At 42.4% G+C, this 13,631-nt stretch overlaps 1 protein-coding gene across 2 annotated transcripts; it reads left to right on the plus strand.

Moving 5' to 3' along the window:
• The first annotated feature begins 4,050 nt into the window (after positions 1-4,050).
• On the plus strand, positions 4,051-11,021 carry CCDC28A (coiled-coil domain containing 28A). Of its 2 annotated transcripts, XM_033143890.1 has the most exons (7): positions 4,051-4,212; positions 4,907-4,910; positions 6,363-6,558; positions 8,469-8,632; positions 9,456-9,610; positions 10,139-10,161; positions 10,498-11,021. In XM_033143890.1, exons 3-7 carry the CDS (start codon positions 6,401-6,403, stop codon positions 10,550-10,552), a joined length of 555 nt encoding a protein of 184 aa, XP_032999781.1. In that variant the 5' UTR covers positions 4,051-4,212; positions 4,907-4,910; positions 6,363-6,400; the 3' UTR covers positions 10,553-11,021. The 2 variants fall into 2 exon arrangements, with proteins under 2 accessions (XP_032999781.1, XP_032999783.1); XM_033143892.1 differs by lacking the exon at positions 4,907-4,910 and having other exon boundaries at positions 6,366-6,558.
• Positions 11,022-13,631: the final 2,610 nt, after the last annotated feature.

Below are 13,631 nucleotides of genomic sequence, written 5' to 3' on the forward strand. Positions count from 1 at the left end.
AGCAGTTTTGACCTACGAATGCTCAAGAGGCTTCTTAAGTTTTAGCTGGTCAAAGAATGAAACTACATTATTTTTACATGTGCAATAGTTACTGCTGATACAACTGTGTGGATTTTTTGTCAGCAACACTGAGGCTTGGATGCTACGTTCCTGTGAGCAGGATTCTGCTCACACAGCACCAGGGTGGGAAAGCAATTTCACCCTTCCCTATGCAGCCATGGAAATATGCCCTAGAGAGTTTAGCACCCTCTGGAACAGTGCAGGAAGTGGCACTGGAGGCTGTGGGGAAAAGAAAGAATTGTGGGGCGGGAGACCCTGGAAGGGCAATGTAAGATCCAAGCCTATGTTGTATATTGACTAGATCTGACTTCTTCTTTTTTTGCCTTGGCTAACACTGAAATCAATATGTGAATATGAGGAAGGAGTTATGCAGCAAATGTTATATTTAAAATAGGATAAAGGTCTGAAATGTGTATTGGAATGATTTTTAAATGGTGGATTTATGTGTGTTGTTGTGTGAGAGAAAAGAGATTAAATGTTGATAGTTGTGAAGAAAAGCTTTGAAAAGGGACAAAGGCAATTAAGTATGACCTCATCCCATGCATTCAAGCATGTTTTTTGTTTTTGTTTTCTGGAAGTCTAATATTATTTTCTAGTTTTTCAGGTTCACTCCCCTGGAGGTGCTAATTTTTTTTTGGAAGTGGAGGACACTAAGTACCAAGCCAGATTAGGCTAGGAGGCCCTGTTTAAGAGAGAAAGCATATTTTATTACTGCTGAGTGGACAAAAAAGTGGTCAAACCAGCAGCAGCAAGTCCAGTGGAAACACACCAAAAAGAAACAAGAAATAAAGCTGATACAAGAAAACTTTAATTGTCAAAAGCGAAAGACAGGGAGAAGCAGCAGCAGCTTACATTCAACACATGCTGAGGTAAATCTGTTCCTCAGGGGTCATACAGAAATTCTGTGAACATGTTCCAAATCTCAATGAGGCAACATCAGCTACAGCGTTCTCTGATGTTTTCCCATATCGGTGTTTTATTAGGTTTTCTTTGTAATGCCAAAGTAGCTGGGGGAACACAGGCCCATAATAATGATAAATGCAGGCATCGATTACACTGCTCTCCTAACAGTATCTCCCGAAGTGTAGCAGGTCAGTTGTGGACTTGGCTTTCTGGCTGTGTTGGACACATACCAATGAGCACTGAAAGATTCACCCTGTGTGTGATTGTGGTTGAATACAACATGCTTGCCACAGGCAGGGAGGGGGACACTAAATGGAAGGTTTTAGGATGGCCACCATTAGGACTGGTCCAAGACATTTTGGCACCTGAGGCAAACCACAAAATGGTATGGTCCGTTCTGTCCCCCCCCCCTCCAGCCAGGGAAGGAGTGAAGATCTACATCAGGAACAAAGGGAGAATAAAGATCAACACTGGGAACAAGGGGATAGTACTCAACTCAACATTACCAGTGTGGTGTAGTGGTTAAGAGCGGTAGTCTCGTAATCTGGGGAACCGGGTTCACGTCTCCGCTCCTCCACATGCAGCTGCTGGGTGACCTTGGGCTAGTCACACTTCTTTGAAGTCTCTCAGCCCCACTCACCTCACAGAGTGTTTGTTGTGGGGGAGGAAGGGAAAGGAGAATGTTAGCCGCTTTGAGACTCCTTCGGGTAGTGAAAAGCGGGATATCAAATCCAAACTCTTCTTCTTCTTCTTCTACCATATGGAAATCAAAGGTCATTGTGGATGGGTAGGCTCACCATTTTGCCTCATGCTGTGGGAGGAGACCAAGAGTGCCTCCTATTTGCCAAGAGGCTGCTATAGAGGTGGCATGGTGGGGACTGCTGAGGAGGTGGCAAAGAGTGTGTGGCAGTGGTGGTGGCGGCAGCAGCAGCAGCAGCAGCAGCAGGCAATGCATTCCTTGGAGACTGGATCTGCTGCCCCTGTAGATCCTGCTGCCTGAGGTGGTAGTCTCACCATGCCTCATGTGTGGGGTGGCCCTGGCCACCATGTGCATGAGTCACAGGGCCACTTCAGAAGGCTTTACAATCACTCCACAAAGAGCAGCCTGCAGTTCTCTGAAGAAAGTTAACATCTGACCTGTGCTTCCTGGAACAGCTGCCACTTTTCAGTCGCAATCAATGCCAGCATAACAGCTGAAAAAGGTGATACTATCCTCCTGAAAACCACTGCTGGAAAGTGGTAGCTGCATCTAGGGATACACCAAGTCGGAAGTTACTTCTTCCACAGTTTTATACTTGGGGATGGTTGTGTCACTTCACTTGGAAAAATCTGAACCAGTGTTTAGGCAGAAGCAATGTGTGTAGCTGGAAAATAGATTTCATTACATTTACTTCAACTCAAAACTATAGTTAGTTTGTGCTATCTTTGCAACAGCTATTTAATTCACAGTTTATCTCTTGATGTATTGCTATCATAATAAGGTTTACAATTAACTGGAACAGATTCCATTTTAAAACCCAATGCACTTCTGCCACAGGTTTCCTGTCTGTCTTCCCTTCCCAATATTGGCACAATCTGGCTAAGCAAACTCTTGCATGGAAGAAATAGCAAAAACAAAAACAAACAAACAAAAAACCCACCACAATGCTGCAGCACAGCACAGGATCAATGCAGGGTGAAGTAAAGGGCAATAATTTGTGACTGCAGTGAAGTGGCTGCCTGAGCACTGGCCTACCACAAGTTCAATTTCCAGAACTGTGTTGACAGTCCTAAGTAATCATTTCCATAGAGAGCCACAATTACACCCAAAATTACATACTGGACAGTACTACTCCTTTCCCACTCTAGCAGGATAAACATGAATTTGGCATTGTTGTTCCAAATTCTGAGCAGCAGCTAACTTGGAATCCACAATGCCCTGCTTGAGAGTACAGATGAGCCAAACTGAAAGCCACATTTGTTTATCTATCTGCCCCATGCACATAAAACACAAGGATAAGTCTTTTTTTTTATAATAATAAGTAAAGGTGCCTGTGGAAGAGGGGAAGTGAACCCTGCCCCATCTTCTCCCCATGCTCCATCCCTACATGCACTTTTCTCCCCATGCTGGCTCTGATACCAAAGAGGGTCAGCAGTCAGCGAAAAGTGTACGCAGCAATGGAGCGTGTGGGGAAGACGGGGAGGAGGAGAGGAAAGGTTTCATTCCCTTCGCTCACATTCGCATTTCATTCTAAAAATTAGATGCTTCAACTGAATCTGAACAGACGGACATCGTCAGGGTTTTCCTGCAGCAACTCGGTAACTGAACACCAGTGCTTCCTGGTAGTGTAAGGGAGCGTAGGAGAACTGGCTCTAAACACTTGCTTGGCATTGAATCCAGAAGGGTTTGCATCAGATTGAACATGTACGATCGGGATATTCATTACAGCGCTGGAAGCAAGCAAGAGAGGAGGAGTGCTATGAATTCGCACAACAGAAGAGAGAGAGAGAGAGAAGGTCAAGGGTGCATCACTGTATAGGGGAGAAACAGCAGCAGCGCTCTGGAGCTTTTTAAAATGCTCCGTGCTTGAGGAGAGCAGAGCAGGTGAGCCGACGCAGTCCCTGAACAAGAACAATAACTGAAATCACTGCATTTCCTTTCATTTCGTTTTCCGCCTGAGAGGGCGCTCCCTTTTCTCTAATCAAGGGCCCGCCCTTATTGTGAGCCTACCTACGCGCTCCGCCCTTGCCACTTATGGACAACAGCAATTAACAAAGCCAGTCAGTGCTGCTCTCAGAGGAAGGGCTCGTGCCCACTTCCCTCTCCCTTCCAGGATCATGCTGCTTTTCCTAATAGGGTCTCTCTCTCTCTCTCTCTCTCTCTCTCTTTGCCGCGGGGGATCACGGGAGTTGTAGTCTCTTGGCGTTGAAGGCCGCGCCCCCTACACGCATCGAACGGCGTTATATGAAAAGGCGATTCATTCTCCTCACTCCTTTCTCTTCGCGCGCTCCCCGGCCTTCCTGTAAAACCTTCCGCGCCCCGCCTATTTCCTCTCTTATCGAAATGGATTGTGGGAAATGTATTTTTTCTCTCGACGGAAACACGCCGTTTGGGATGAAATCGTACTACAACTCCCAAAATGCGAAGGAACTATAACGCGGCACGGGAACGCCCCCGTGAGGCTCTTTCAGGTCACATGACGATCACGGATATTGCTTCCGTAAATATCAGGTTGAAATGCTTCAATTCGGACAAATGTGAACTCCCAGGTAAGGTGGATCTAGCGTGGGGGAAGAATTTTGGTTTCCGTTCTCTTCCGTCAGTCAGAAAAGAGCTTTTCTTGGAAAAAGGTGGCAAAATTGGCCTTCCAACAGCCGGAAATTATTTCTAGCACTCAAATATTTTAGGTGTAATAAAAGGCTCTACCAGTGTTCTTTGATCTGTCCCTTAAACATATTTTTAAAATATGCAATTTTGGGAATAAGTACTGACTTTAAGTTAGATGAGATTTTTTTGTTTCCCGTGTTTTTGCCCCGCTCTCCTAGAACAGCAACTTTGTTTTAAATTCTGCATTCCCCTCCCCTCAGCCTTTAAACGAATATCATGCCAGGAGGGAGTTGGTATATTTTATTGTCTTTTAAAAATTATTATTAAAAGTGATTTACCTGACGCTACTGCTTGGCCTGCAGCAAATTGGACCATCCATCTTCATAAATTGTAGACTTGGAAGGGATCCTGGGGGTCATCTATTCCAACCCCCTGCAGTGCAGGAATCTCAGCTAAAGCATCCATGGCATATGACCATCCAATCTCTGATTAAAAACCTCCAAGGAAGGAGAGTCCAATACTTTACAAGGGAGTTTGTTCCACCGTTGAACAGGTCTTACCATCAAAAAGTTTTTACTGATGTTTAGTCAGAATCTCCTTCCTTGTAACTTGAAGCCTTTGGTTCAGGTTCTACAGAGCAGGAGAAAACAAGCTTGCACCATCTTCCATGTGACAGCCCTTTAGATATTTGAAGATGGCTATCATATCTACTCAGTCTTGTCTTTTCCAGGCTAAACATACCAGCTCCCTCAACCGTTTCTCATAAGGTTTGGTTTTCAAACCTTTGATCATCTTGGTCTCTGCACACGTTCCAGCTTGTCAATATCCTTAAATTGTGGTGGCCAGAATTGGACACAATACTCCAGGTGTGGTCTGAGAAAGGCAAAACAGAGGAATACTTAATCTAATCACACACTGTTAAGATTTGTTATTTGGCATTAGGCTGTCTATGAATATTAGTAAGGCTTTAAAGTGTTATTCTAGCAATATTAATCAGATATAATTCAACTGACAAGATTTGCATCACGTCAACCAAGTGACAATTCCAGAAGAGTTGCCATGTTGGTTTGTCCTAACAAAAGCAAGAAGAGTAGTGGCACCTTGAATAATATAATTTTATTATGGCCTAAACCTCCTTTGTCAGATAGATAAGGTGACCTGCAGTTAGCCATAACTGGAATGTTAATAGGTGGTCATGCAACCTTTTCTGAATCTGTTAGTATTAGCTTAGAAATGTGCAGCCTAATTCTAATGTATATTTACTCAGCAGTTAATCCCACCGAGTTCAGTGGAACTTTATTCCAGGTAAATATTGCAACTGCAATACAGTGGTACCCCGCTAGACGAATGCCTCGCTAGACGAAAAACTCGCTAGACGAAAGGCATTCGCTAGCGGAAGGCTGTCTCGCAAGACGAATTTTTCAATGGGCTTGCCTCGCAAGACGAAAAAATTTCCGATTTTTTTTTTCTTTTTTTCGTCAAACCGCTATTCTCCCGTTGGTGCTTCGCAAGACGAAAAATTCGCTATACGACAGCACTCGCAGAACGAATTATTTTCGTCTAGCGAGGCACCACTGTATATAATAAAAGTATATTGCTGTGGTGGATACAGTTGTAAGAACGTGTGCACAGCTAATTATTAGTTACTTATATTTTTCTTTTGCTTTTTGTGCTATGATTGCATAGACACTTAAAATATGGTCATACTTGGGCCACTTCAAATATCACGCAACATATATTTCTCTGTATAATTATCTAACTATAAAATAGGACTAATGATTGATAGGCTACCTATTAAAAAATATTTCAAGCAGAGATATTATTAAACGACATTGGCCACAAAAGCTAAAGCCAGCTTGCAAGCATAACATTCCAATTCTATGCATATTTGAAAGTCAAAACCATGAACAATGGGAATTAATTTTTATTAAATGCACATAAGAGATGTTTATATCTTGCTTCCTAACTACACTCTTGAAGTGCCTCACAGAACTGAAAATATATGTAAAAATATTCTGAAATTGATCTGTTAATATTAACCATGCCTTTCATTGGCACAGAAAACAACATATATTATTTAATCTTTTCTCCTCAGAAGCATTAACCATATAGTACCAACAATCTGTGAAAATGGAAGAAAGAAAAGCTAAGAGAAGGAGTCCCAAATCATCCACTTCTCATGTCACTCAAGTGGTCAACAATAAGAAAAATTCTGTGCCTCCTAGCAAAAGTACAGTGTTTTCAAATCCTGCAGCACAGCCACCTTCACAGAAACCAAAGTTTAAAAGGTAAATGCTCATATGTTGCCTGTTGTTGTCAAGCTGCTAGCCAAATTGAGACTTTATACTTTTCAGGCAGAGAAAAAAAATAAAAGAAGTGATTTAGGCTGCAGCAAGGCACCCAAGACTACCGTATTTTACGCTCCATAAGATGCACTTTTTCCCTCCTAAAAACCCTCGCGTTCGGCGGGAGGTCGGGGGAGGCAGCGCCGATGTTGCTGGATCATGCCAGCACCTCCTTCTTTCGGCGAGCGGAGCTGCTAGCACGATCCGTCGATCCAGCAACATCTCCGCTGCCTTCCCCGGCCTCCCGCCGAATGCGACGGGGATGGGGGGAGGCAGCGGGAAGCAAAGGGGATGTTGGTGGATCGTGCCAGCAGCTCCACCAACCCCTCCACTGCCTCCTCCCGCCGAACGCGACGGGGGATGGGGGGAGGCGGCGGGAAGCCTGCTTTTGGGATCGGTGGGCGGCAGGGATGTTGGTGGAGGATTTCCTCCACCACCCCACGCGCTGCCCGCCAATCCCAAAAGCAGGCTTTTGGGATCGGTGCAAGGCACGGGGTGGTGGAGGAAACAGTGGGGATGCTGCTGCTTTCTCCACCACCCTGCGCCCCGATGCCAAAAGCAGGCTTATCCCCTGTTGCTTTAAAGGGACATGGGGAGGAGGGGAGAAACCTTCTCCCGTCGTCCCCATGTCCCTTTAAGGAAGCGGGGAAGAGCCGCTGTGAAGGGAGAAGGGGCTTCCCCTCCAGCGCCCCCCTCCCTGTTTTTTAGAGGAGGAAAACCAGGAAAATATTTTTTCCTGGTTTTTCCCCTTTAAAAAACAAGTGCGTCTTGTGGTCCGGAGCGCCTTATGGACCAAAAAATACAGTATATACAAGCATATAATATGAATTCACTAAAACAGTAACAAAACAACCCAGAAATACAAAAACAAATTTAGAAGGTAGAAAAATAATAATCCTACACCTAATATCAATTCATAAGTTGAGTAATAATGAAATGCAGTACAGTGGTACCTCAGGTTACATACGCTTCAGGTTACATACGCTTCAGATTACGTACTCCGCTAACCCAGAAATAATGCTTTAGGTTAAGAACTTTGCTTCAGGATAAGAACAGAAATTGTGCTCTGGCAGCGCAACGGCAGCGGGAGGTCCTATTAGCTAAAGTGGTGCTTCAGGTTAAGAACAGTTTCAGGTTAAGAACAGACCTCCAGAACGAATTAAGTTCTTAACCCGAGGTACCACTGTACTTTTTCCTCAAGCAAATACTTTGTTTCTAATGACATGAAGTCTTCATTGTTGATGAATTCCATGTGATCTTGTTCAATATTCGTTTAAATTGCAGATATTACACATTTTCAGAATTCTGAGGTCTGTTGTTAGGCTACTTTTAATTTTATAATATATGGTTTTTGAAATAGTGGGTTGCTGAATACTTTTTAGGGGGGGGAATCTAACACGTGGTTTGGATAGTCTTCAGTAAAACAATGAGACCCTTAAAAAGTTTCCATTTAGAATTTGTCAAACATTTTTAAGGAGAGAAATCCCTGTCATTCAAGTAGTTATCTCTAATTCAGAAATTAGCATGCAGCCTTTTTTAGCTAGGAATTTTCCATGAAATCTTTGCATGATATCAGATAGAACTCTTTTTCTTTCTTAATGAAATGTAAAATCTAGATAAGCTATTTGTACAATCAGATAACCATATCACTACCTTCGTAAGTTGATACTGTGAATTGCAAACTAGAACACTAGTTTTCGATACAGCATAATGGATCATTCGTTAATATATTTGTGCTTTTGTCCCAGGATGATATTTTCTTTAAGACATTTGTCACATTGTACATTCAAGATAGCAAAAAGACTGAGAGCACCAAGAAGATGGTAATAATTTAAATAACTTCTTTTTGTCAGGGGCATGAAAGAGAAAACCAAAGCACCAGGAGCAGAAAGTAAAGGAGCACAGTCTGCTCCAATCCAGCACTCATTTCTCACTGATGTATCAGATGTTCAAGAGATGGAGAAAGGACTTCTGAGTCTTCTGAATGACTTCCACTCTGGCAAACTTCAAGCATTTGGTAACTTGGCTGATACTTCTCCACACAAACATGCACTTCTTTCACTTGTGAAAGTGTAGGATATGGCTGAAAGTCTTAAGTGTTGGCTAGATCTCTTAAAAATTAGGTGGTGTTTCACTAAACCATTTCTCTAAATCTGAGTATCTGTAGCAGAGGGGGCAGATCATGGTACTATTGTCAGACTTTGAAATACAGTGGTACCTCCGGTTGCGAACGGGATCCGTTCTGGAAGTCCAGCCGCACCCCGAGGAATTTGCAACCGGAGGCGCTGCTTCTGCGCATGTGTGTGGTGCAGTTCAGCGCTTATGTGTATATGCGTGGTGCATAGTGCCGTTCTGCGCATGTGTGTGTGGCGAAACCCGGAAAAATACCTCCGGGGTTGCTGCATTCGCATCCTGAAAGATACGCAACCAGAGGTGTGCGTACTGTACTATAGAGCTATAATGTATTGTCTTATGCTGCATACTTTTGCCAGTGCAAATCTTCTAATTCTTTTATACAGTCGTACCTTGGAAGTTGAACGGAATCCGTTCCGGAAGTCCATTCGACTTCCAAAACATTCAGAAACCCAAACGTGGATTCTAATTGGCTGCAGGAAGCTCCTGCAGCCAATTGGAAGCTGCGGAAACCGTGCCGGACGTTCAGCTTCCGAAAATTGTTCGAAAACCGGAACACTTTTTGATCGTTCGGGAGCCGAAACGTACAAGTTCCAAGGCATTCAGCAACCAAGGTACGACTGTATTGGAATAAGTAGAAGAAATGGTCTATTCCTTTACCATTGTCAGAACTTTGTTTTGATATTTATGCATTCTGATTGTTTCAGGAAATGAATGTTCCATAGAGCAAATGGAACATGTAAGAGGAATGCAGGAGAAGCTGGCCCGCTTGAATCTAGAGCTTTATGGGGAGTTGGAAGAACTTCCTGAAGATAAGAGAAAAGTAGCTAGTGACTCCAATCTTGATAGACTGCTGTCAGATGTAAGTATAAACAATGAGGAATTGCTCTACACAGTCACATCTGTATTCAGAAATTGGGAAGAGCTGAATGGAAGTTCTTGTAACAAAAAGAACCACATCTATAGATGCTAGGATTAGTTTTCTTAGGCACTGTAATTCCATGCTTGACTGAATAGAACTCTGACCTGGCTAATTCCACTGCTGTCTAAGCCTAAACTTGGACAACCAGAAGAATTCTGAAAATGGTACAGTAAGCCTGAATTTAGTTCTGCAGTGAACCAGAACAAGCATCTGTACTGATTACCAAAATGCTTTTGGGCAAAGTGCTGATTGGTGTCTATAAAGCCATTGGGTCCAGGGCACCTCCTTTCATATCATTGGTATAATCAACCTTCCTCCAGTGGAAGACTCCATTGGATCTCAGTCCTTTCTGTGAATGGAAGGATCCCTCCCACTTGCAGAAGAGACACACTGGATCTAACTAACTGAAACTTGATTGCTTGGCTAATTTATCACTATCATGCTGATTCTCTGTTTTTTGCATTGTAGCTGGAAGAACTGAATTCCTCTATGTATCCTTTTTGTGAAATGGCCTATGCTGATGAAGCAAGTGTTAATTGCCCAAATTGTACACCTTAGTTTGTAAGCAAATTGTAATGATGAATCTAGGTTAAACAATTTGACATCAATTCAACTCCTCAAGCAAGCTTTTATTTTAAGCCTTTTATTTTAGGTTGTGTTAGATTAACAAACCCATGAAACGTATTCTCCTATGTTCCTGTGGCTTCTCTGCTTTTCTTGCTATTACCTTAAACATTGCTGTTTTCAAAGTACGTATAATACTAGAAAAAGTTATGTTTTTATAGTTCAATCCTGTAAGATGCAGTTCCTTAACTTGCTTGTTTCAGACAAAAACTTCATTTAGCAGACGTTCAAGATGTTCCGAATACCAGCACAAGCTAAAATGCACCTTGTCTTTGTTTGTGTTTTGGAAACCCAGGGTGTCTTATTTCATTTCCAGTGGACTCTCTCTCTTGCTTCTGCAGCAAAGTATTTATATGCAAGTGAACATATTCACACATTCCTCTTAGCATATGCGAGTTCTGCATATCTGTCAGGGTTGGAATCTAGGGTACAGGATGACCATGTCTTGCTGCTATGCTTTGTATTACTGCCTTATCTACCGTGAAGTGTTTGGAAAACTTGAAAATGCATTTTTATGCCGAGTGTTCAGATGATTTTGAGTTCTATATAAGTATGATTTTTAATATAACATGTTCAACTTTGATTAAATTAATAATGGAGCGTGGTGTTCCTGCTGCTTTCCCACAGTGCAGACAATCAGCTTGGACGTTCCTGTGTGTCTTTTTGCGGGTGATGCTGTTAAATGAATGTTTAATTTATTTCAGCAATAAAATAATTCTAAAGATTGCTTGTGTTTTTCTCCACAGTAACTATTTATATGTCTGCCACTGAGAGGTTGTTTTAAGTGTGGCTTATTTTGGTGGGGGGCAAGGGGAGGAAATAAGCTGCAGTATCAGGGCTTGAGTCAGGCGTAGGTCAACAAAAAACAATAAATCACCCAAGGTCAGTGAAGTTAAAACTTTATTCAAGTTCAGGCCTAGCAGTCTCTTCCTAGGAGGTCTTGTCCCGATGACACAGTTGCAAGGACTAAAGGTCTCTGCCTTCCCGCCCTTCTCTAAGGTTCCTCTTCTCCTGGGTCCCCCCCCCCCCCGCAGTCTCAAACCGTGTCTGCACACAACTAATCTCTGTTCTGCATTTTTCATTTCTCTGTGCATTCTTGGAGACTGGGGGAAGGGGGGCTGGTCGCAGCAGGATGGGGAGACTCCCTGGATTCTACAGCAGCCTCTTAACTCCCTTTCTCTCCAGCTTCTGCTTCAGCCTCAGAGTCTGAACTGCACTCTGCCACAGATTCTTCTTGCTTACTAAACCCTGTTGCCCCTCCAGCTTCGAACACCCCTGAGTCTTCCCCCTCTGACAACTCATTGTTGTCCAACTACCAATCCCCTGGCTCTGAGCCTTCTTCTCCTGGGGGTTCCCCAGCTGGTATTCCCTACCACTTCTCTGCAGCCAGCCAGTCCATGACATCCAGTTTGCATTTAAATTCTTATTTTATTTTCCAAATCTATTGCTAGAGGAGTTTGTTTAATCCATAGTTGGTTTTCACTCCCTGAATCTGAAGATCATTTGGGTTCTTTGTTTTAGAAAGCTTATATCCCACCTTTAAAAAAAAAAAAGAACTCAAGCAATAAAATATGAAAACTTAGCCACGAAATTAAGTTAGTCCAAGAACAACAGTTAACATGAGGAACTAATAATTCCAGTAAGAAGCACTCAATAAGACCAAGAGTAAGATGAAAATAAAGTTCTGCCATGAAGATCTGAAACTTATTTTGAGACATTCTTTTTCAACTCCTAACCTTCATCAAAACTGCAAGTTATCAAAATATAAAAAACAGAAGAAAACCTATACAATCACTTCTGAATAAAACTCTGTGATGTTGTTGTTTTTTTTAATGTAGTATTGTACCAAAGGTTCTGACAGGCCAAACAAAATTCAGTTAAGCTATGGAAATGATGCACCAGATAAAAAAGGAGTTTCTTTTTATATACATCTATTTTTTTCTTCAGAAGCAAGGAAAAGGTGACTTAAATGTAGATGCATTGTAGTCAAAGTGCTTCACATTAATTATCTTAGTCATTCTTCCAACACCCCTGCTAGATAGCCTATGAGTATTGCGTGTGTAGTTGCTGATTTCTGCTGGCTGATTTCTGTGAAATGCATTGGAGTCCTTCCAGAAGTAAAGGTGACATCCTAAGAAATGTACGCTGACAGCTCTACTGACTATGCCAGTGTAAGTCGAGTCAGAATTAGCCCAGAACGATAAAAGAAGCTTTCTCCTTTGGTCCTGTTTCAGTCCTCTTGGCTGTAAGCCCAAAGTGCCTTGTGTTGTGTACTTTGGTTCCTATGGAGATGTAAGGAAGTACTGACCTTCAGCCAATCCTGCAGCAGTTTTGCATTTCATACGGCAGGTCTCTCTAGTGGCTTCCTCACGGGCCAGAATATTCTGCTGAGGTAAATACTGTTCTTGTTCCCTGTTTTTCTTTATAGGGTGGAGGTGGTAAAATAGACAAGAATTTGTTCTGTTTGGTTGTGTTTTAAAAACTGCAGGAGTTGATATTCTCATTCTCCAGTAAACCTATGAAACATGGCAGGCTCCAGAAGAAAAAAGGGGAAAAAATAAGTATGTGCCACTAATAGAGTGGTGCACAAAGGATTAATTTGTAACATGGCTAAGGAGGAAAATGTGAGAAGCTCAATAGGAATAATGACGGAGCCGAGAGATTGATTGTGGGTGCTCAAGCATGAATTTTGGCAGGTTAAAAATCTAGCATATCTCTGCCATGGTCTAAAAACAAGTGAAGCATTCTTACACTGAGTCAGACCACTGGTCCATCTAGTTTAGTATTGTGCACACTGATTGGCAGTGGTTCTCTACTATTTGAGGCAGGGATCTTTCCCAACCCTATCCAGATGCCAGGGATTGAACCTGGGATGTTTTGCATGCAAACCAGATTCTCGACTAAGACAACAAAACAGGATAGAGGGAAGCAGAGACCGACACTGTATAAGGAACTGTATGGAATATTAAATTGATCATAGAAGTAAAATACATGTTTGCTATGGAAACAAACTGAAAACAATTTCAAGCTTTAAAAAAGAGGGTTTTAAACCACCATCTTGTTATATTTTTGCCCCATTTTAATCAATGCCTGGTACCTCCTTTTAATGAGCAACATGCTTTAATGATTTCCAGAGGGGTAGCCGTGTTACAGCACCACCCCAACCATGTCTACTGAGAAGTAAGTTTTGTTGAATCCATTGGGACTTAGTCGTGGGGCTAGGATTACAGTAGTCTTGGTCTCTTTCAGGAAAAAACAAAGAGTTGTGGCCCCCCAGGGCTGATGTGACTCAAGTACATAGTTCAATAAAATTCTAAACCCAGAGTTTATTTTCCAG

This window comes from Lacerta agilis, chromosome 3, assembly GCF_009819535.1.
Source record: "Lacerta agilis isolate rLacAgi1 chromosome 3, rLacAgi1.pri, whole genome shotgun sequence".
NCBI classification, from domain to species: Eukaryota; Metazoa; Chordata; class Lepidosauria; order Squamata; family Lacertidae; genus Lacerta; species Lacerta agilis.